At 39.1% G+C, this 25,809-nt stretch overlaps 1 protein-coding gene across 1 annotated transcript; it reads left to right on the forward strand.

Moving 5' to 3' along the window:
• The first annotated feature begins 2,283 nt into the window (after window positions 1-2,283).
• On the forward strand, window positions 2,284-15,191 carry LOC124258170 (protein KTI12 homolog). Its single transcript, XM_046692226.1, has 9 exons — window positions 2,284-2,476; window positions 2,626-2,677; window positions 4,962-5,014; window positions 5,387-5,442; window positions 7,632-7,711; window positions 8,366-8,525; window positions 13,785-13,847; window positions 14,309-14,377; window positions 14,961-15,191. The coding sequence occupies exons 1-9, from the start codon at window positions 2,323-2,325 to the stop codon at window positions 15,102-15,104; spliced, it is 831 nt and encodes a 276-aa protein (XP_046548182.1). The 5' UTR covers window positions 2,284-2,322; the 3' UTR covers window positions 15,105-15,191.
• The last annotated feature ends 10,618 nt before the right edge of the window (window positions 15,192-25,809 follow it).

Consider the following 25,809-nt stretch of genomic DNA (forward strand, 5'->3'; position numbering starts at 1 on the left):
TCTGGTCCAGACTCGATTATTTACAGACTGCCTCCATATAGCTGAGTGCGGCGTAAAACTAAACTCACTCACTCACATATAGTTAGGCACTCTAACGCTGTGTCAGACTAAGATGTTATGATGCGAGTTATATCCCTTTGTATCACTCTCATTGAGTAAGTTATTAAAGAATTAAGTTCATGTTTTAGAAGACGCCATTTGTTCTGTGGTCTATTGTTATGAAGTTCTGCCAAGTCTAGAACACTATATGTATGTATCAATGCATGCAACCCCAAAAATACAAATGGAGTAATAAAACGTTTGAGGTCTTTCTCAACTTGTCAGTTACATTTATGACTTGGAAAGAGAAGTATCTGGATGCAGGATGCATTTAAACCAGTGTTCACGAATAGTGTCTGACCCCCTGACAAATCTGGCAGATTCACCAACGGTCCAATAGAAGTCCACAACCCGCCGGCCCCAGTGTCTGACTGTATGTTTCACAATGACTTTGACTGAAGTTGTTATATGTCACAGGGGCGGATACTAAGGCTGTAACGATTCACTCGCATATTCGGTGAATCGAACCGTAGCCCTTCATGAATTCAATTCGTTATTCGTGGTCACCAGAACCGAATATTCATGAATATTTACAATTTTTATAAGGGATCATGTTTTACTTGAACCCTTATGTCCTTTTTCAAAACGAGATATGCAAGAATGCAATATGTACTAGCCTTGTAGTAGCCCAAGTCATGTTAGTTTGCCAAGGCTGCACATGTTACTGTCAACTATAACTATTACATACAAAATTTGAGTGTCATGAGATGACTGGTTATTGCTGAGACAAATTAACACTGTCAACATGGGCATTCAATATTGTGCATCAATCACTTAACTACAATATTGTATTCATGAATAATTATTCGTATTCGTTACCTAATATTCGTGATACGTATCATATTCGCAACATAGTGTATTCGTTACAGCCCTAGCGGATACAGCTTTTTGAGAAAGGTGGGGTGCACACTATTGGCAAAGGGGGGGTGCACACTTTTCACCCGAGTTTCAATGGTCATTTAATAAGCTTTCAGGACCACACAAAAAAAAGGGGGGAGGGGTTGTGCACCCTGCAGCCCCTCTGTGTCACATGTTACATGTGACACGTGTTTGCTGTTTATAAATCTTATGTTTGTTAGTAACTTTAAATGCCAATTATAAGAAATTTTAAATCTGAAATGTGTTTAATTTTTATTCTATGGGTCCTGTGAATTTTCAATGGGCCAGACATCTGAAGCCTGCAGGATCCTATGTCCTGTAACTTTGAAACACCATTCGTGAACATTGTTTAAACTAAGACTACCATGATTAGGTATAGGAAAAGCTAAGAAAAATATCGATTGTACAACCTATATAGCCATCCCTTAAAAATTGTGTACTATAGGGGTTGGAAATTTTGATTGTCTGCTTGTCCATACAATACTGTGCCAAATAGTTTGAAATTAAAATTCTATTCGACCTTCGACTAGTTAACATTAGTCTAGCTCGATCCTAAAAACGCAGCTTATAAAAACATCCGAAATAGTGCACGCTAAATTGCAAGGTGTTCGGAAAAAAAGCACTGATAAAAAAGTACTAAATTTGCCTAGGAAAAAAAGTCCTCCGGAAAATAAGTCCTACTCTTATGTTTTTATAACAAATGTTCAGAAAAAAACTTTGATATTCGGGTTTTTAATACTTTATTCACATGCAACAATGTAAATTGACAAAACTACATTTGCAGGACGTTTTATTTTTTTTACTTTATTCACATAGACACTTTCACATACAACAATGTAAATTGAAAAAAAATTGCATCTGCTATGATACATTTGCAGGACTTTCACATAGGCACTTCACATTGCTCTGAAAATTGACAATTTGCAAGACTTTGCTGACATTAAATGATGTCAGAACTCAAGCTAAATCCTGGATTTGAATGCCCAGGTAAAATATCATTGTTCTTGGTTATTTAATTCTTGTCTTTAATACACAATCACTTTTCTCAACAATAACTTTGATGTCAACATCCATTTAATCTGTTTTCACAATAATAGGACTCTTATTCCGGAGGACTTTTTTAACCGGTACTTTTTCCTATAATCAATTGCAAGACTCCATCAACCCAAGCAAGGAGGGTGGATCAGAAATCTTGACAGAGGTGTCAGTGTCACGCCTTCCCTGGATCTTGGTGGTAGATGAATCTGGCCCCAAATCTGCCGCCAAATCTGGCGACCACCAATCACATGCAGCATCTGGCCGAGGTAGGATAACTCCAGTAAACTTCCGGTAAATATTTTCATCATGCCTTTAGTAGTTTTGTGTGGTTTTCCATCGAGTGGCAAGACTAAGCGAGCAAACGAACTAAAGAAGCACATAGAAGCAAATTATACGAACAGGAAAATTCATGTTGTAAGCGACCATAACAATGACGTTGAGAGAAATGCTGTTTACGCAGGTAAAGTACATTGACATTTTCAAGAAATGTTGTCATTCATTCTACTGAAATGAATACTGAAAATGGTTGTATTTAGCACTTTCAAGGACTAACCGTGAATATTTCTGTTGTATGATTAATATGACAACACGTTGATATTGTGCTCACAGATTCCAGACGAGAGAAGGAAGTACGGGGCTCGCTGAAGTCAACAGCTCAGAGGTGGGTGCAAATTGTCTCCACCGATTGTAACCATATGAAGCGTCGATAAAATCATCTTGTGAATGCGTCATGGCATTATCTGCCACCATTTGACAAAGGAAAGGAGAGTTCATGTTGTGGCAGTTACAGGTGTTGGAAAGATTTCCTTCCGATCCCCCAACTCTAAACCGAGCCCTAACTTAAATTTTGGACTTTTAATCATTTTGTGAGTTCTCTAGTAATTGTTGTGTTAAGTTTTGTTTATAATTCTAGAATATTTATACATATTATTTGGGATGGGGGAACGGGAGGAACTCTTACCCAGGTGTTGCCTGTGCCATTTATGTGATAAATATGCCACAAAATAAATGTCCTTTCAATCAAATCAGGTATTATTTCGGAGTGGTGGGGTAGCCCTGTGGTTAGAGAGTGTTCCTAAGTTTGATTCCCTATATGGGTACAATGTGTGAAGCCCATTTCTGGTGTTCCTGTCGTTAGATAGCTGGTATATGGATAAATGCTGCGTAAACTAAACTCAAGTTTATAACAGCGTTATGGGATGATTGTTTTTTCAATTGAATTAAACTTTATTAGAGGCATTTTGATTAGTTGTTGGTTTCAAGTTCACGAGCAAGCATGAGCATGATGAGTGAGTGAACTCGGTGAGAAATAATTCACTGGAAATTTTAAAATGGTGTGTCAGCTTGATGTTGGAGGCTTGAAACCTGAATTCTACCATGAACCAAGAAAATACTAGATTCTGATTGGTTGTTCAGAAAAATCAGACGGCATCAATTGTGGATTGACGCTCATCTGATTGTAAGGCCGCTTCACCTCGCATTAACAAATCTTATTGTGAGAACTACTTCCGTTTGACCACAATGATGGCGGATCATAACAACAACTCCATGGATTTTGACGCTGAATTTCGAATTTTACACATAGGCAATTGGAAATTTTTGGATTAAAAATGCGTTTGATTTCATTGCGCTTCACTGCGCACGTATAGAACACTGCCCCACTACTTCAGCTTGACCACCAACATGACTAATATCAACACAACAGACGTGATGGAAATGCTGATGAAACATTTATTAAACTAGAAAAATACAGTTATATGATTCTCCCCCCAACAATATATGAGGGAACCTCACTATCATATTACCTTCTATTATCAAAATATTCAAACTCAATTACAATACACAGCCCCAAACATAAACAAAACAATATCTAACATATAAATCAGAAAGCCTTGTAAAAATACATCCCTATCTATACAAAATATGCAGCAAAACATTAGTAAACATCCCTTCACAGACGAGTTCAATTCGCCTCTCGTCCCATGCCGGATGACGCGGTGTCTTCCGCAGAGCGAGGAAGTTCGATTATAAATGGGTCATGGTAGAATGGAGATAACCCTGATAACTCTGATTTTCAAACACACTAGGTTTATCTCCTAAGTAAGGCAGCTTTCAGAATTTATCCCTTTGTGAAACCCATGAGCAAGGGTTTGGTGCTGAAAATCCTTAAAAATATATCCCAACACGAGCTGAATTCAACGTTCTGGTGATTTTGACGATTGTATTGCTCGTGCTATATCGGGTGAGTACATGTGCGATTGGAGTGCACAAACAGTTTCACTGGTAGGGTGGGTGCCCAGTCGCTGTCATGAGAAGTTTCATTTACAATGGCAGTCGGGAAGTAAAGTTATATAAAAAGCAAACAAACATCAATATTATTTACCCGAGATCGTTAACACCACTTTAGATGCAAAATCAGTTGCCTGTATAACAAAAAATAGCAAGCAAAAATTCAGGAAGATCAGTCGTCTGCTGGTGACAGGCAATATATAAATAGGAAGCCACGTGATCACAACACTCCCTCGCAGTGCGGAGCAAAACGTATGGCTCATCGTCGAAAACCCATACAAAATACCCGGATGTTACGAGCGGCCACTGTTTCGCCGATGCGATGTCATCAACGCTATTTTTGTAGGAAACACTTGATATTTTTGTGTGAAATAGATGAATATATCCTTTATCACCCGAGGTTAGTAAAATAAAAGCTGTAAATGATATTACTGATATAATTACGTTTTTGTCTTATATCGTCGAAAACCCCTGACACCGGGATATATGAAGCAAACCTGGATGTGAACCCTTGATCATAAGTTTCTGATGCACTAAATCTGCGTTTAAGTAAAGTTGTGAATTTTTGTGATCCTTAGCAAAGTGTGAGTAGTAATATAGAGATATTGATGGATGATGCTTGTGATTCAGTCCAGATAAATGTTTTGTCTTTTCAGGTTACTGAACAAAGAAGATGTAGTCATTCTTGACTCCTTGAATTACATAAAAGGTAGGCTGAGACAGTCTGACAATCAGACAAAGAAAAGTCATATTCTGTTTTGGTGTTTTTGAGATGATTTTTTCCACTGGTTTCAATTATGGTATTTTAAGTGGTTTGTTTATGCATCAAGCAAGAATGAATATGATCGAACCCACAAACAGATGATCCTGACATACTAAAGGGACCTAACTCTTTCGTGTAGATTTTGATTATGGATGGTCAGAGGATTGGGTCACTTGTCCTTGTGAGATTTGTAGAATCCGCTGCCATTCAGTATTTGCTTGTTTCTCTCACTTAACATGTTAAAATACATTGTGAGAAATGTTTCGATTTTGTTTGCCCAAGATGTTTTTTCTTGAATGTTGTTGTTTGATCTTTCAGGTTTCCGCTATGAGTTGTTCTGTGTAACAAAGGCCTGCCACACACCCCATTGTGTTGTAAGTGAAACGAAAACATGTTCAATTTCATAAATAACAATTGATGACACAACCAGGGCTCCAGATAATCTTTAAACACCAGGAGTACATACTCCTTATGTTTTCAATATAGGAGTACTGGAAAAACGTAAGAGTACATTTAGAGTACTGAATGGAATTTAATGGAGTCCCAATAATCAATAGTAATCGTGTGTTTCGTTTTATATATGCGCATAACATTGCTACTCTTGTGTAAACAGGTCAATAAACAATAAAACAATACTTTTTCAGATAAATACGTCTGAAAATGATTCTAAGACCATACACCATTGCTGTGGTGCTTATCTGCTACGTTTTCTAAAATATTTACTACTGTATCGTGCATATTTTTTAGCAGTACATACGCCGATACGGCCCTTATCTGGAGCCCAGCACAACGTTTTGAAAAAGGTTGTTGTTTGTTTGTTTGTTGCGTAATGCTACTCAGCAATTTTCTAGCTGTATGATGGTTGTGTGTAAATAATGAGACCAGACAATCCAGTGATTAACATCATGAGCACTGAATTAAAAGGATTGGTTTGTTGGTTTGTTGTTTTGTTGTTTAATGCCACACTCAGCAATATTCCAGCTGTCAGCAGTCTGTAAATAACCGAGTCTGGATCAGACAATCCAGTGATCAACAGCATGAGCATCGGTCTGCACAATTGGGATAGTATAACATGTGTCAGTGAAATCAGCGAGCCTGACCACCCGATCCTGTTATTAAATATTTATAACATTATTCGTCATTTTATACGTACATAGATAAAGAAATTCGTGCATTGAATCAACGCATTGCAAAGTATGAACTATACTTAACCGTTTAATGTTTAATGGAGGATGTTGTGCCTTTGCATTATTCATCCTAACAATGGTGATCTTAAAATGTAAATGTTCTGTGGCACCAAGTCAATAGCTTAGTGTTGATATTAGTGGTGGTCCGATTAATTGAAATAATCGAAGATTGGTCGCAGTGACCAAACGACCAAGCAATCAATCACATGTTCTCATAATCGAACATAAACGATTTTGGAACTACTGTTGTAGTCTTTGAAATACTTGACAATGGAACATATCGTAGAAGTTGTCAGGGCCTGAAAACGTGTTGAAAACTCACTTTCACTAACTGAAAAGCCATGACTGAATATATTTTTTTGAAGCCTCCGGGAAGTTTATGTTCATGATATATTAGTCATCACTTTAAAGTAGCAAGTTGCATCATGTTATACATATCTGCAATAACGACCTGGATAGGAAAATCTGAAAAATATGAACCAATTTTTGTTGGTGAAATGTTCATTGGTAATAAAGCAATCAGCAATTGTGAGATTTCAACCATTTCCCAACACTAGTTGATATGCATACATATATATTGTGTAAGTCACGGATGGAAACAGAATTTTCGTAAAATTTAAAATTGAGCTTTCTTTCTTTGTTTACATCATGTAAATTTGAGAAAAAATAATTAGTAATTTAGTAAAACCCATAAATGACGTTTCAAAGTACACACGGACACATCACCGTGTCTATAGGGAAAGCTAGCAAATATTTATTTTGTCTTGAATTATTTAGCATTAATTTTCATTTTTGTTATTCCCACCAATGCATTGTCGAGGTAATGAAGGCATACAAAGTGACCAACAGGGTCGAGTGGTTACTCACTGACTTGGTTGATACAGGTTAATGTGTTTCTTTTGGTTGGTGAATGCTCATGATGTCACTCACTGGTTTGTCCTGTCCAACATTGATTATTTACTTACCTACATTTGTACTATTGCTGGGTGTGATCTGTTCTGTTTGATTGACATTAGCTGAGTGCGGCAGAAAAAAACCCCAATAAAATCCCAAAACTTTACAGTAGTATCTATATTTCTTCACATAATGTCAAATTTGGGCGGTGGGGTAGCCTAGTGGTTAAAGCGTTTGCTCGTCACGCCGAATACCCGGTTTCGATTCCCCACATGGGTACAATGTGTGAAGCCCATTTCTGGTGTCCCCTGCCGTGATATTTCTGAAATATGGTTAAAAGCGGCGTAAAACTGAACTAACTCACTCACTCATGTCAAATTTAACAGAAAATGTACCAATGGTTCTGCAACATTAAAAAACACAGTTGTTATTCATCCCTACATGTTGTTGAGAGTCAAAATCTAAATAAGATTCATTTTCAGATATTCTGTGATATCAGTTCGGATCGTGCGTCAGAGTTCAATCTGCAGAGGAATGAGCCAGACAGATACACCCAGGAAATGTGAGTCTCCTTGATTCTTACACTGTTAAAATTGACCTTCAGTAACCCAGGTTTGTCGTAAGAGACGACTAATGGGATCGGGTGACTTGGTTGACACATGCCATTGTATCCCTCTTGCGTATATTGATGTTCATGTCATTGATCACTGGATTGTCTGGTCCAGACTTAATTATTTACAGACACCTGCCATATAGATGGAATATTGCTGAGTGCGGCGTTAAACAACAGACCAACTCATCAGTGTAATCAAACCTTTCATGGTTAGTGGTGTCAGTAAATATTGCACAAATCAAATCATTTGTGTTACCCAGATTTTATTTTATCACCCTGCCATGATATAAATGGTATATTAGATATTGAGACCCAACAAAACCCAACAGACACACACACACACATGTTTTGTATATAGATCAAATGCCAATGTCTGAAGTGATTGTGTAAAGTCATGCAGGAAGCATAGGTACTGAAAGTTCCATTGATCCTTAGGGGGTGGTGGGGTAGCTTAGTGGTTAAAGTGTTCACCCATCACGCAAAAGACCTTTGTTCGATTCCCCATATTGGTTCAATGTGTGAAACCCATTTTTCGGGAACACCAGAAATGCTTGTATTTAAAAGCTGGTGATGAATGTATCATGTCTTGATGGTGTGTTCCAGCTTTGATGGGCTGGTGATGAGGTTTGAGTCCCCCAACCCTAGTACGAGATGGGACACTCCTCTGTTTGTTGTCCAGGTGGACGATGACCTCCCAGGTGAACAGATCTGCCAGGCGCTGTTTGACCGGAAGCCGCCACCTCCAAATCAGTCAACACAGTCGGTACGTTGCCATGGCATTCTCAGACTGACAATAATGATTATTGGCTGGCTTTATTCACAGTATCAAGGACATTGCTATAAGCATCCCTGACCAAATCTAGACCAACAGGGCTCCGAATATGGGCCGTATCGGCGTATGTACAGATAAAAAATATGCATGATAGGGTAGGAAATAATTTAGAAAATGTAGCAGATATGCACCACAGCAATGGTGTACGGTCTTAGAATCATTTTCAGACGAACTTATCTGGAAAAGTATTGTATTTTTGTTTATTGACATGTTTAGACAAGAGTAGCAATGTTGTGGTGCATATATGAAACGAAACACAAGATTACTGATACTCCATTAATTCCATTCAGTACTCTAGATGTACTCTTGCGTTTTTCCAGTACTCCTATATTGAAAACATAAGGAATCATGACTCCTTATGTTGAAAAATTATATGGAGCCCTGTAGACCAATCTTTAAAAAGCTTTATAAATATGACCACGTACGACCGATAATCTACATGAGCGTCATGACTTTGTGTGCTGGCCATTAGGTGCCTGACTCTGAGGGTGTGAGTTCGAATCCCGGATGGGGCTCCACCCAACAAAAGTACAAGAATTTGTACTTTACTAAGAAAGAGCAATCCCAAGTATAGCATGTTATGTCATGTTTTTCTTACGAAAATTACTGAAAACATTAGTATACAACCAATATCTTACTGCCTAGTAACTGGACTTTTGAGTTGCATTCATCTTATTTTCTTCATCCTTCACCTGATGAAGGAGCAAGCATACAGTCCGAAACGTCGTGTTATTCACAATAAAGAAGTTGACATCCATAAATCTTGCTTTTCTTATGCATTCCACTTCTAAAATGCCCTTCAAAGATTTGTTCAGTATATTCTCATTGTCTGTTGTTACATTTTAACATACTGACTCTGAGCAATGGGAAGGTGAATATATTAAAGTTTTATGTCAGCTGTAAAATGAAAATTAATTAATTTTTAGCTGCTGGTTAAGATGTTTAATGCCTATATCTGTTTGTCTAAGGTCTAACGTAGGTCACACATGATATTTTCACATGACACTTTCCATCTTATCGTGAGATTCTCAGTAAATATTTGAGGCAGTCGGCTAGCCTAGTGGTTAAAGACTCAGTCGTCATGCTGAAGACCCAGGTTCGATTCCCCACATTGGTACAATGTGTGAAGCCCATTTCTGGTGTCCCCCACCGTGATATTGCTGGAATATTGCTAAAAGCGGCGTAAACCCATACTCACTCACTCCTTTATCATTTGGGGTGGTGGGGTAGCCTAGTGGTTAAAGCGTTGGCTCGTCACACCGATTCCCCACATTAATACAATGTGTGGAGTCCACTTTCTGGTGTTTAGAATCCGATTTCATCTGCAGTAACCCATGCTTGTCGTAAGAGGAGACTAACGGGGTCAGGTGGTCAGGCTTGCTGACTTGCTGTTGGTCACTGGATTGTCTGGTCCAGACTCGATTATTTACAGACCGCTGCCATATATTGCTGGAATATTGCTAAAACCACACTCACTCACTGGGGGTGAAACGGTATACCGCGGTATTAGTAGAACCGCAGTATTTTGCCTTTGGTTCGGTATACCGTAATGCAATCCAAAACTTCGGTATTTTCGGTTTCGTGCCGTCATTTTATTAATCATTTTAAACTTTTTCTAAAATGTCTACGATCAAATCATCTGGTCAAAATCTATGCAATTCTTTGCTTGACGGGCCGCTATTTTCCTGGGAGTAAGTTCGAGATCGCCTCAAGTCGTCTTCTTACAAAGTCAGCAAGACAGAAACTGCAGATACCAGATCAGTAGCCATAGCTGGGTTCTGTTTCTTTTCAGTTATTTCAAATTAGGTGAACAGCGAAACATCGTAATAACTTGTAAAGTCAACATTATCATAAAGACACGCCATCAGCCGAGTACTTACGATGTTTGCTGTGATGCAACACACCGCGATATAGCTCGGGTAAACACTGCCATCCAAAAACGTATGATGTCAGAAACCTCAATTATTAAACGATCTTCCTCGATTTCATTTTATTTGATTAAATTTTTTCCCATTTTCATTCATTAAAACTGTTTACAATAACATCGGAGAAAACGTGTGTGAAATGGCATCCCTCAATCTATATGCGTACCACTTCCGCTTACTTTGTTCATAAGGGTCCGCTTTTCGCGCCCACCGCGTTAGCACCAATTTCACACTATTTTCAGCACTCACGAACAGATTACCGCCCCGTCATCCACAGACCCCAAGACCCACGTTATTGACTCATTGAAGTCATATTTCACAATTAATTACCAACATTTTGTTTTTACGATCAAAGTGGCAGATACCGCGGGAAGTCAGTGGTGATTTGTCAAACTGTCTCATACGTAAAATGTATCCAGCTACGTTACCCAAAGTGCTGAACCTAGTATGTTAATTGGGCGGTGGGGTAGCCTAGTGGTTAAAGCGTTGGCTCGTCACGCCGAAGACCCGCGTTCGAATCCCCACATGGGTACAATGTTTGAAGCCCATTTCTGGTGTCCCCCGCCGTGATGTTGCTGGAATATTGCTAAAAGCGGCGTAAAACCAAACTCAGTCAGTCAGTAGTATGTTAATTTTTATGTTAAGTATGTTGGCAGAAAACATGCATAATACTAATGCCATAGCGATATATATTATCTCTGTTCAAATAACTGCTTGAGATATGAATTATTATGGTAATGGAATAGACATCCTTTGATGTTATATTTTCATATCATTTTTAACTGAATCACCGGTAGACTGGAGCAAAACATGAGTACACAGCTGATTGTTATATCTGGCTTAGTTAAATAACAGACCGGTTGAATAACAGGAAGGACAACTGAATTATCATGTAGAGTGACAGAGGCCGAGATAAGCTGCGTATCCGGGTAAAATACGCATAGAAAATTTCAAATTACGCATTGAAAAATAATTGTTGCGTACCAATTACGCATTTAAAATGTTAGATATGCAAAAAGTTTAAAACAAATGCGTACGGAACATATTTATAAAAATCTCTTGCGTAATGAAAAGACATCCATTGCTATCAAGTTGTACTGTTAGTATACGACAAGTGTTGTACTGTCAGTATAGGATGAGTGATTTGTTATGAAATCATTTCCATTATATTTAAGTTGGTGTTGATTAGGTATGACATAAGGCAGAACATACCTGCTTAGTAAACTTACTTACTACTTAGGTGAGTAAAATGACTGAAATACGCACATATTTGAAAGCAGTTGGTAACGGAAAATGAAATACCTACTCAACATTCATAATACCGACTCCAAAAGAATACAGTGGGTACAGTACCCACATGAGCTAAATCTTATCTGGAGCTCTGTGAGTGATGTTTAATTTGATTGCAGGTTTCCTATACACATATTTATTTTCATTTACAAAGTTTGTTTTTTAACTACGAAGATACGATATAGTTTTGACTGGGCACAAGACACGAAATATCAGTTCTATTATGTCCATGGAAATACATTTTTACTTGGCCTATATTCCGGGTAATGTATAACGTGGGTGTCTCATAACTCGGGGGCCATCCATTGACCGGAGTTAAGACGAGGGATGACTGTAAGTATGGGTATGGATCTGGTGGCCTCCCTTCACACTTATGTTTGTTTGTTGTTGCTATATCAGAACAATGAACATTTAACGATCAATAAAAAGAGAAAGCAGTATTCTCAAGCTAAAACGTATTTGTTTCAGAAAGGAGAAATACATTTCTGAGTGAAATTTAAAAGATATTTTGAATGAATCTGAAAACTGAATAAAACAAAATTCTGGAATGTGCCAAGATAGCAGTACTATGTAGCAGTACTTTCCAAGGACTGGAAAGTCTCTAATGTTTAACTGACTGAAACGAGGGATAGACAATGATTTAGAGCAAGGACAATGATCTGTCACACAAACTGTAACTGTCTTATGACAACTGTGTTGAGTTAATTTGTTTAACTTATTTATCTGTGGTATGTCATCAACAGAGTCACATTCGACAGGATCTGATTTGTGTATTGTTTTTTTGGTGTGTTTTTTTAAACATGAACATTTCTTGGACGTGGTCTTTTCACTGCAGTAAATGCTGATGTGATTTTAGTGTTTTTTAATCATACTTGGCTACTTGCTATTTTGCCACACAGCTGTGAGCTCCAAGGTTCCAGTGATGCTTTAGTTATTCTAACTTGTCATGAAATGACAGTTTTGTTCATTCAAAATAACAAAGATTATGATTATTTTTTCCCATGTTATTAAACAATGTAAGGTTTGGCTCTTGTTGTCAGTTTTCTGTATTATGATCATATCTAATATACCGGACCGAACCAAAGGCCTTGTACCGCGTCATCAAGTTTGCTGTGTGAAGACCGCTTAGGACATGAAACACTTTGCAAACATTACCAGTACAGTTGGATATGGTGCTGACAAACCTATATTCAAACTCAGACTTTCATCCAGCATCTACCCGTGAAGATCCGGGTTAGAATTGATCTTCAATAACCCATGCTTGTCGTAAGAGGTGACTAACAGGATCAAGTGGTCAGGCTAGGTTGGTTGACACGTCATCGTATTCCAATTGCGTAGATCGATGCTCATGCTGTTGATCACTGGATTGTCTGGTTCAGACTCAATTATTACAGACCGCCGCCTTAAAGCTGGAATATTGCTGAGTGTGGCGTAAACTAAACTCACTCACTCATCCAGCTTCATACTCAGATGCTGAGATGTAACTAAAAATACTGTTCAAGGATTTACCTTGAGTGGGGACTATGGTCAATAAATGTTACGGGTCCTTGCTGGTAATATGAGGGTTCGGTGAAGTACTGAAATGGTGTAGTGTACTGTACGTTGAGGTAATGACTTCAGACCCTGGAGGGGACTAGTGCTTCCCCACATGGGTACAATGTGTGAAGCCCACTTCTGGTGTCCCCCGCCCTGATATTGCTGGAAAATTGCTAAAAGTTGCATAAAACCATACTCATTCACTCGGACCCCGAAATGAATCTGTAGTCACAACTGATGGGTGAAATAATGCACACAGATAACCACTCTTGGTACGATACGCTGTAGGTTCGCCCTCGGTATTCTTGTGCTTTTTTCCGGATGCTGTAATTTGGTTTTTCAGCGTCCATTCTCTACATTTGTGCGTCACGTAAAAATCCTGCTGTTCTAGGTGGCGTTTACCAAATTCATTCACTCACATACTCACTCACTATTACAGCAACCTCTCTCCTCCACCAACTTCCTGTACGAGATGGACCGCATCACCCAGGAGACACTTACTGTGAGTAACCATGGCAACACAAAATATCACAGAACAAACCATGAAGAGGCATCTTTTATTGAGTAACTACAAGTTCGTGTGAAATTACTTAAGTTGTATCAATTATCTTTTTTCTCTTTAAGAATGGAAAATGAATGTCACTGAATATGGATTGTACTTGATGATAATGATATTAATTAAAAGAAAAAAGCTAAAGAAATAAGATTAGTAATTATTATTACCAAATTTAGCTGACGGTAAAAATAGTTATTGTCATGAACCTTATTTCAAGACTTATGAAATTTTGGCATCCTTTTCGTTTTCATTGTTTATATATGGAATATTATTAGCTTATCAGAGAAAATTTGACTCGCTTTTGTCTTTGGACTAGTGGCTGCTTTGTTGGATTTTGTTACCATAATGTATTGATAACAGGAAGATATTTCCCACTTGGGGATTAATTGAAAGTTCCTCACTTTCAGGCGGTAATGGAAGCACAGAAGATGGGTCTGCCTGGAGACAAGATTACCATTCCTGGAGCAACAGAGAAAGTATCCTTATTGTGTACATCATCAAGATTTATTTCAGATGTTGATGTGGAATGTTTAATGCCACACGCTACAATATGTCTGCTGTATGACTCTAGCTTGTAATCTGTTCCTTGTTGAATAACACCACTGTCGGCATTTATCGTGTTCAATGACAGTAAATATCTGTGTATAGAGTAATCTGTACATAGTCTAGCCTGGACCAGACAGTCCAATCCAGCGATTGACGTCCTGAGGACGTATCTAATTGTAGCCCGTGACGATCCGGGTTAGAATTGGTCTTCAGCAACCCATGCTTGTAGTAAGAGGCGACTAACCAGATCGGGTGGTCAGACTCGCAGACCTGGTTGACAACATCGTATCCTAGTTGTGTAGATCAATGCTCATGATGTTGATCACAGGATTGTCAAGATTTGATCATTTAGAGACTTCACCATATAGCTGAAGTATTGCTGTGTGAGGCATTAACAAACAAACAAGCAAAATTTGATACAGGCTGTGGTAAATATTAATTTATTCAACATCAGTTTTAAAGTGAGAATGTCTCTTCAGAAGTCCTGTTGTTTGATTTCCTTAAGAATGCAAGATGGAGCTAACAAGAACGATAACTCTGTCCGAGTTACATCGGCAGCGTCGTCAGTTCATCACGTACACCAAGATGCACCCAGTCGAGGATACCGCGCGACTTGCGAACATGTTCGTCCAATACCTCAACAACAGTCTGAGGTGACCCCAGCTGTCTTCATTAACATCCTGCTTTCTGAATTTTTATTTGTAAATATAATTTGTAAATAAAATTTATTTTAGAAAATTAAAATGTATTCTTGTTTGCTAGTTTTCACTTCTTTTGATGGATGTGTTTTGTTTGTAAAGGACAGGGTACCTTTAAACCAAGTGAAAAAGGAAAGCCTCTGTAAATATTCAAGACCAGACAATCCAGTGATTTATTTCATAAGAAGTGTCCATGTGTGAATACACAATGCCGTTTGGGAAAGAGATCAAATGTAACACGTTATATTTGTAATAACACTTTCTCAGTGAGAGAGGGTTCGAATCCCGAATGAGACTTAACAAAATCTCAAATATCACATGTTTCATTTGACCAATTTCTAAATGGAATTGCATACTCATAGCCATTGGCCGTGGGAGCCTTGCCAATGTTCATTCAGCAGAGGAGTCCTCAAAGTATGTGATCTACACTACCAGTTGTCCGACATAGTTTGAGTGGCAGCTGCTGTCCGGAGTGGGATCTACACTACCAGTTGTCGGACATAGTTTGAGTGGCAGCTGCTGTCCAGAGTGTGATCTACACTACCAGTTGTCCGACATAGTTTGAGTGGCAGCTGCTGTCCAGAGTGTGATCTACACTACTAGTTGTCCGACATAGTTTGAGTGGCAGCTGCTGTCCAGAGTGTGATCTACACTACTAGTTGTCGGACATAGTTTGAGTGGCAGCTGCTGTCCAGAGTGTGATCTACACTACCAGTTGTCCGACCTAGTTTGAGTGGCAGCTGCGGTGGCTGAGTGGGCTAGATCACTGACTTTGTGTGCTGGCAACTCTGAGAGTGAAGGTTCAAATCCTGGGTGGGACTCAACCTGACAAAACTACTACTTGACTGAAAAAGTGTAATCCAAATTTAACATCGTCATTGTGTGGTGGGTAACCAAGTGGTTAATGCATTTGCTCATGACGTCAAAGACATTGGTTCGATTCACATATGGGTACAACATATGAAAACCATATCTTAAATCTGCTGCCATTTCTGCTGAAGGACCTGTGCAGAATGAGGTGATATGAGGTGAAATTGGGTTTAACGTCGTGCTGGAGAATATTTCGCTCGTATGACGAGGTGCATGCGTGTGTATGTGCGGCTGCTTGTACTAGCCCAGACTGAAGCTGGTTTTATAGTGCTAACCTACTGATATACCATGCCACAGTGAAGCATGAATACCCCACTCAGACACATTATACTGACTCCCAGCCGACCAGTCCTTGTTGTACCGATTAATGCCGAGCGCCAGGCAGGGACCAACAAGTACCATATTTTAACGTCTTTTGGTAATACGCGGTCGGGGATCGAACCCGCGACCATCCGCTCTCCGGGCGGACGCTCTAACCACTACACCACGGAGGCAGTCCCCACGAAATGTCTTTCCATCTGTTTGTTACTGTTTCATATTAGTTTATTTTTTGGATAATGCAAAAAAAAAATGTTGCTGGCGTGTATAAGGCTTTCCTTCTTCGGCAAGTTCGCTGCCAGTGAATTGAATTTGAAAATAACAGAAATGAAATTGACTCAAAAACATCATGTGTATATGAAATGAAACATTTGAATTATTTCATATATGTAGGGCGTCAAACAGAAATGCATACAATGCTACATATATGTTGATTGACAATAACATTATTTGTAACAAATGTCCTGTAAAGTATTAAAATACTGCTTAATCACATTTTTAAATACATACACAATTATGCTTGAAAGTTTCATGCGGTAAATCAATAATTCAAGAGAACATTTATCTTCGTACTCAATACCCTCGCCGAATCTGATCTCCCCCGTATATATTAGTACTGCATGTAAAAATCAATGCATGGACTAAAATTTGAATTATAAAAAGATTAAAAATAAACTGTCAATTCGTTACTGATTATCTATATAAGGTGACGTCAAAGCACTATTTAAATTTCAGAGAATTTGATCAATAGGTACGTACCGACCGACCGCGGGTGTAACGGGACCCCAGAGGTGGAATGACTTACCTGAGTGCATTTCATTCATAAACCCGGTACTACCACCCGGTACTGACGAATGAACAAAGAACACGCAGGTGGAAATACATCTGACCTTGTAACGATTTCAAGACATATTTGATGAATATTATCTTTTAGAAAAACAAGTAAAATATCGACATATACCTGGTTTGTTTTGCTATTTTATGTAGCAAGCAGATAACAACTCCAATTGGTCGTAAACTAATGCAATCGTGGTATATGTAAAAAAAATAAAATTAGTTATTTCCAAATGTATCCATGAACAGCGAATGCAAGATCAATATGTTGCTAAGATGTTTTAAAGTAATTATTATAATTTATCCATTTTCTGCATTGACTATATCATCAACGCAATTTTGTACATTCCATGCACACTGTTTGTCTAAGAAACGACCCTTGCAAAGTAAACCTGTGACTAATGTGTTCCTAAGGATGACGTTTGGAAAGTAGCTGCGTGACTGTCATTTGTTTGTATAGGGATGATTGCTGGAATATTGCTAAAAGCCACGTAAAAACTCACTCACTTGACCAATCACTCACCCGACCAATCACCGACCCAAACCCACACACACACGCTCGCTCGTTCGCCCACCCGCCCGCTCGCTTTTTGGCACTCACTCACTCACTCACTCACTCACTCACTCACTCACTCACTCACTCACTCACTCACTCACTCACTCACTCACTCACTCACTACTCACTCACTCACTCACTCACTCGTAAGAATGATCCTCAAAATAAACGTTTGACAGTCATGTGCCCCAGCACGGCCCAGACTAAACTAAATGTACGACTGTCAGTGTCTCAGTTTTCCGTACAGGCTATTTCACTTACATTGTAAAATAGTCTAAAACAAACTATAACAAGAGCATCCGTAGGGTATCGATCCACCCGATTCGCCTGCAGTGGGACATTGTCACTTGAAGCCCCAGTATCGATCTACGTTCACTGCTATTTCCTCCATCACAGCACTGCAAGACACTGGGCGACCAAACACGCCTACAGCAGCCGGGAAGATTTAGATTGTCATTTCCACAGCATTATTACTGGTTGACAGACAATGCCAAACTCCTAAAGATAATCATGTTGGCATTAAAACGTTTATGTGTCAGTAAAGAGGATATTCCACAGGGTACTCGATGTTAAAGCACATAGAACACGCCCAAATTTGATGGTGATTAAACTTGAAACAAACAAAAATGTTTTTCGTTGTGAAGTATTTGATACGGGTATCTTCATTCTATTTTAGACGGGGGCAGTGGGGTAGCCTAGTGGTTAAAGCGTACGCTCGTCACACTGAAGACCTGGGTTTGATTCCCCACATGGGTACAACGTGTGAAGCACATTAATGTGTCCCCTGCCGTGATATTGCTGGAATATTAATAAACCTAAAGTCACTCACTCTGTCTTAGATCTTCAGTTTCGGCGAATATCATCAGCCTTGTGACGTTTTGCTGACTTTTGTAACTGACTGACAGATCCAATATTTAAGTGTTTCCCCAACGACTCGACCTTTCAGCAAATGAGTGATTGGAATTTTACGCCGCTTTACCCTCTGTATTACTTCGTTGCCAGGGAAACATGTCACCTTGGCGACCCTCTTACTGGCCCGACTTTGTTATACTGTTGCCCCGTAGATACGTCACCATGACAACCTATTCGGCTCTCCGTAGTTTCCCGTTTCTCTGTGTTCACCCCAACGACAAACACCTTTCCCAAAATACCCTGTATGATGCCTCGCTGATGGTATAACAGAATGCTCTGTCACAAACCCTTACTCAAAGTTTTCCATTCGAAACAAATTTTGATTTGCACGTAATACCGCTTTCAAAAAATTAACATGATTCAAAGAATCTAACAGAATTAACAAAAAACTTTATTTTACCACGTTAAAGATTAGTCTAATGGTGTTTCAGTCAAAGTCCATTAGACAAATCTTGATAAAATAATTGTTACATGTACGTTCTGTTAATTCTGTTAAATTCAAAGTCTAATGACTCAGCCTCGAAACACCACTCAGTGGTCGGGTATACATTATCCTTTACGACCAATTTCAGTCGCCTTCAGTAACGATGTAAATTATTCCAAATTCTATTTCCTTATATCCGGTTACTCGGCATAGCTAACGACGCATAACCGCCTCAAACGCTCGTTCTCTTTTACATATTCCTAGCAGAGGAATACGTCCTTTCATTCGACAGTTGTATGTGGAGCAACTGAAAATCGACTATTCTAATACAGGCTATAGCCCTGCTGAAATACTTCATTGATTGTCAGAATCACCGGGTGGTGTGTTCCGAATGTGTCACAGTCGGCGAAGAAAGTGTTCTCACGCACACGTTGAATGCCGTCACGGCAGATATGGATACTGTACAGCACGCGTCTCGAACGCCCGAGTGATTGTGTGAGGTAGGTATATACAATATGTACACTCTCATTCTGTTATTACAATAACATACCTTTCAATATGTGCCAGATATGTCATGGTAGCTCAGGTGATAAGTAATATGATACTATATTGGTTCATATTCATGTATAATGTCCCACATTGCTGTAACAATACTTGTAACACAATATACATATGATAACACAATATATATACTGAAGTATGCACATTCGGCATTTATGTTATAACACAATTTGCTAGTACATATACATGTATAGTTTACTGGAGTTACAAACGTTTGAACGAGCTGCTGATAATTCTATACGAATGACACAAGTTGTTGACAATTCTATACGTATGACACAAGTTGTTGACAATTCTACATTATGACATAATTTGATGACATTTCTATACGAATGACACAAGTTGTTGACATTTCTATACGTATGACACAAGTTGTTGACAATTCATAGTTGAGTTGACAATTCTATACCTATGACATAATTTGATGACTATTCTATACGTATGACACAAATTGATGACAATTATATACGTATGGCACAAGTTGTTGACATTTCTATAATGTATGACACAATTTATTGATAATTCTATACGTAAGACACAAGTTGTTGATACATTTCTATACCTATGGCACAATTTATTGACAATTCTATACCTATGACACAAGTTATTGACAATACGTCTACGAGTTATGACAATTCTAAGTTATTGATAATTCTATACGTATGACACAATTTGATGATAATTCTATACGTATGGCATACTTTGCCGACAATTCTATGCGTATGACAATATTTTCTGACATTAATATACATGTATAAACATAATATGAAATAATAATGAAAATATACATATTATAACAATATGCAGGTAAAAACATTTCCATATCTATAAACAAAACTTACAACACACTGTGTTGCTGATGATATACATATAACGAAGACAATATGTTCATTAAAATACATAAAATATTGACAAATATAACCTTATTACCAGCACAATTTGGTAAACCACATTTATAACGACCACGCTTGTAACGAATTGACAGATATAACGAACTGTTTGGGGGTCCTCGTCACTTCAGGTATATTTTAGTCGAAAATGCGTGTAACGAACTGCGGCTATAACGAACTAAAATAAGCGGTCTCTCTGAGTTCGTTTTAACAATAGGCAACTGTTTGTTGACGAAAATATACACATCACTAACACAGCCTTTCTTTTGAATTTACCCGTGAAGGTCCGGTTAGCCTTCAGTAACCCATGCTTGTCGTAAGAGGCGACTAACGGGATCGGGTGTTCAGGCTCGCTTGCTTGGTTGACACGTGTCATCGGTTCCCAGTTGCGCAGATCGATGCTCATGCTGTTGATCACTGGATTGTCTGGTCCAGACTCGATTATTTACAGACCGCCGCCATATAGCTGGAATATTGCTGAGTGCGGCGTAAAACTAAACTCACTCACTCTGTTGAATGTATTAGCAACGTAACAAACATTTTCTGACAAGGGGTAGCCTAGTGGTTAAAGTGTTTGCTCGTCATGCCGAAGGCCCGGGTTCGATTCCCCACATGGGTACAATGTGTGAAGCCCATTTTTGGTGTCTCCCGCCTTAATATTGTTGGAATGTTGCTAAAAGCGGCGAAAAACCCAACTCACTCACTCACTTTTCTGACGAAAATATTTGCTGTGTAACAGACCGTTTCTGAAGAACATATTCGTTAAGTAATATACCTTTGTGATAACTATATTAGTTGAGTAAACTAGCCTGTCTGGTGAAGATATTCGTGAAGTATCGCTTCATCTCCAGTTAATATGTTTGTTAGATAACAGTCATTTTTCTGGTGAATACTATCGCAACGTAACAGACCATTTTTGGTGAATATATTCACATATAAAAGACCGTTCTAGTGAATATGTTTCTATAATATTAACACATTTCATGAAACCCAACTTTTCTAGCTAATATGTGCATACGTTACACGCCTAGTTCATGAAACTGTTAGCATAATTCGCAAAAATGGGTTCAAATTTTCAGCCTTGGAGAAATCAGCTGATGTTCGGGTCTTTTATTATGCGAATATATTCACAGGAAGCGTTACGATAATATTCACAAGAAAAGGCCTCTACCTATTCATCATAGAGGGTCCTGTTTGAGAGAGTATTTTTCCCGTCCGCCAGTATTCTAACAAGATTACTGTGGAGACCACCTGAACTGAAATACACAATGGGAAATCGAACCCGGACTTTAGGTAAGACGAGCGAACGCTTTAACCACTTGGCCATCCCAATACATCCTACGTTACACAGATAATGTCGACCTTCCATCTTCTCTTGAAAAAATAATCTTGTTTTGACAACAGGTTTATAGTATCATTCTCCGTTAGACGGTTATAAGAACCTTTTCACTGAAACAAAGATCGATTTTTCAAGGTGTTCGAATTTGAAACTATGGTTGTTGTAGAAAAGGGTTTAAATATTCAACACATCTGCACAAAGCTCCGGTGGAGCGCAAAGAGGCATGAAAGAGACTGTCTTTCTTCCTGCCCCTCTTCAAACAAGCTTTAAAAAAAATGAATAAAAAATTCAATATACTAAATTGAAAAATGAACATCTGATCGATAAGCGGACGAGTGTTTTCATTGTGTGCTGACTGTTTGCTCAATGGGGCGCTGTGTACAGACCCGCGCCAGGTATGTTCGGACACTTGACGGAATTTCCACAGACGTACATGTTAATTTAGTGTAGCATAAATAATTTTCATGAATTTAATTTTCGAAAGATCCACGTCAAATTTTGCACATTTGTGAGAAATCATCTTACCTACAATCACATAATTTCTGTTTAATTTTCCGTTGCTTATTTATCGAATGGCAACAATTTAATCAACATATGCACAGTGCCGTGAACTCCTTTAACATGGCGGTTTATGGGATTGCGCATTGTGGAACCATACGTAATTTCATAAATGTGTTGTCATTAAATGTGTTGTCATTAAATAGTGGTCGGAAAATTGAACTGAAATTATGTGCGCAGAGCAGAGATGATTTCAAAAAGGCCTGTCAAATTTTACAAAGATCCACCCTAAACTCACTTCATGAAAATTATTTATGCTGCACTGAAATAACATGTAAGTCTATGGAAATTACGTCAAGTGTCCGAATATAACTGGCGCGGGCCTGTGTATCGCTAGAACATTGGCTCGGCTTCCCATTGTGTACTTGTTGTCCCGATTGTATTCTGTTTAGTTGCCTCCACCCCTCCCAACATAATTATGTAACATCTTTTCTGTCCCCATCCCCACCGCCGGTACCTACCCCAAAATTCATGTAACAAATATGTAATAAAACAAAAAACCCGCAAACAACAACAAAACCGTAACCAAACTCAAAAACCAAAACCACAAGCCCAAACAACCACCAACCAATCAACCACCAGCCAACCAACCAACCAACCACCCACATATCCACCAGCCAACCAACCAACCAAACAACCACCCACCTATCCACCAGCCAACCAACCAACCAAACAACCACCCACCTATCCACCAGCCAACCAACCAACCACCCACATATCCACCAGCCAACCAACGAAGCAACCAAGCCATCCCAAAAATACTTACATATGTACAGCAGTTCACAAATACAAAACCGGACACAATAACCACATTATAACCAAACTGATAACCAACAAATAACCCACCAACCAACCACAAAAACATGACAGTTCAATGGAAGACTAAGAGTAAACAATGCTCTTATCTCATGTTCTAAAACCAATGTGAAATCAAATGTGAATATATGCTAGTCATCAGTAATTCAAGACAATCTGCGGTATGCTGAAAACAATGAGCATTATGCTACATTGATAAGACCCGTAAAGATCCGGGTTAGAATTAGTCTTCAGTAACCCATGCTTGTAAGAGGTGACTAACGGGGATCAGGTGGTCAGGTTTGCTGACTTGGTTGACACATGACATCGGTTCCCAATTGCGTAGATCGACGCTCATTCTGTTGATCACTGGATTGTCTGGTCCAGACTCGATTATTTACAGACCGCCGTCATATAGCTGGAATATTGCTGAGTGCGGCTTAAAACTAAACTCACTCACTCATATAACATTGCCTCAAACCCTTTCCGATAGACGCGTGGCCAACCTTTCCGAAATTTGACACATCACAGACCAACATGATTTTGATCAATTACTTTGCCCTAGCATGTGTTTGTAACGTGTGTCAATCCAACTGTAGGGCACAATGTTCGTTAAGTTCAGACGAACCCGTATTATCATTTGTAATCAAAACCTTATACTTTCTAGAAAATTCCTATCTCCCAAAGCCCCATTGCCTAACGTCCTGAGACGTAAAATCGATCAGTCTCTTTACGTTTCATCACTTCATAATGAATAAAATATAGGCTGTGAGATAAACATTTGCAAAATTAAACAGTTTTTGTAAGCCCCTGAAGAATTGTAGGTGAGATGAGGGATGCTAGAATAAATGCTTATCATGATACCCACATATGAAGACAAGCTTACCTGTACTTGTTACTTTTTCTCGGGTACCTACAGAGAGACCAGCTTACCTGTACCGGGTACTTACGGGGAGACCAGCTTAGCTTTACGTTATATACTTACTATGGTACCCACATGGAGCCAAGATGACCTGTACTTGGTGCTTATTCCGATCGTACCAACGGGGAGACAAGATTAGCTGTACCTGGTGCTTATTCCAGTCTCGGGTACCCACGGGGAGACCAGCCAAGCTGTACCTGGTGCTTATTCCGATCTCGGGTACCCACGGGGAGACCAGCTTACCTGTACTTGGTACTTATTCCGATCTCGGGTACCCACAGAGAGACAAACGACAAATATTTGTGACCTGTTCCCAACCGGAATACCCGGAAGGAGACAAGTATTGGTGCAGGGGACTGAAGTACCCTAAGAGAATCCCTGCACAGAGACAAGAATGAAATGACTTTGAGTCCCCTAACACTCTACCTGAAGTACTCTGTCCTCGACATCATTGTGGACCTTCATTTTGTTTCAATACCATATAAATAGAGTCTTTGAATGGCATTTAGAAGCGATACACATGTTATTTTCTTATCCCTTGTTAAACTGCCACCATTGTTACCTCATCAATCATGCCTGGATTACCAATCCCTGGCTTCCACTTGTCCATCTACCATTTAGTGCCAATTAACTACTGGTTTCCCTTGCTATCTCATAACTGTTATCGACTAACGGGATCGGGTGGTCAGGCTCGCTGGCTTGGTTGACACATGTCATCGGTACCCAATTGCGTAGATCGATGCTCATCATGTTGATCACTGGATTGTCTGGTCCAGACTCCATTATTTACAGACCGCCGTCATATAGCTGGAATATTGCTGAGTGCGGCGTAAAACTAAACTCACTCACTCACTCATAACTGTTAATGTTTTAACATGTACATATATAGCTGGCTGTTTCCTAATTGTTTCATTCACCTGATGAAGGAACAAGAACATAATCCGAAACGTCCTGCCTAGCACAATAAAGAAGTTGAAATCCATAAAAAAGTCATGCTTTTACCACGTAAATAATTTATCAAATAACCTTAGAAATATATACAAACCAAACAACTCAACATCTTCTGTCTGACGCTGTCCTTCTAAAATATAATATTTAACATGGTTCCAGAATGTTATATAAAGAGTGTCCGTTTTTCAGAGGTTTTTATTCATTTCGAAGCACAAGGGTAAAAACGTATTCTCTCTTGCAGTCGGTCTCTTGTATTTCGTCGTCCCCAACGTCTCCGGTTAATGTTGAAACGGATGTTACAACCACTGTTGAAAGTTGAATTCCTTCTAATCGTTGTGTACTTCATGCTCAGTGCTTCTCATCAAATTTGAATGTCCACCACTTGAAACATGCACATTTTTGTAGAACGAGCCTCAGGTGATTCTCAGTCTCTGTATTGAACGACGTACAGCCAGCAGCATTGATGAGTGCATCTTTTGTAAGACGTACGGTACTGCCTGTCAACCGGTAGCCTTTGACAAGCGTATATACTGAATGGAGTACCGTACTCCCCCTGGACCAGCAGCATTGGAAAAAGCGCATGTATTTTTGGACGAACGGTCCTGTCTGTTAACCAGCAGCACCAACAAGCATCAATTGTACGATGCACGGCACTGCTTCTGATCCAGCAACATTGATGGGTACATGAGGTTAGGACATACGGTACTGCCTCTGAACCAGCAACATTGAGGGGT

The sequence above is a fragment of the Haliotis rubra genome, unplaced genomic scaffold, assembly GCF_003918875.1.
Source record: "Haliotis rubra isolate DU_JTF1 unplaced genomic scaffold, ASM391887v1 Scf685, whole genome shotgun sequence".
NCBI classification, from domain to species: Eukaryota; Metazoa; Mollusca; class Gastropoda; order Lepetellida; family Haliotidae; genus Haliotis; species Haliotis rubra.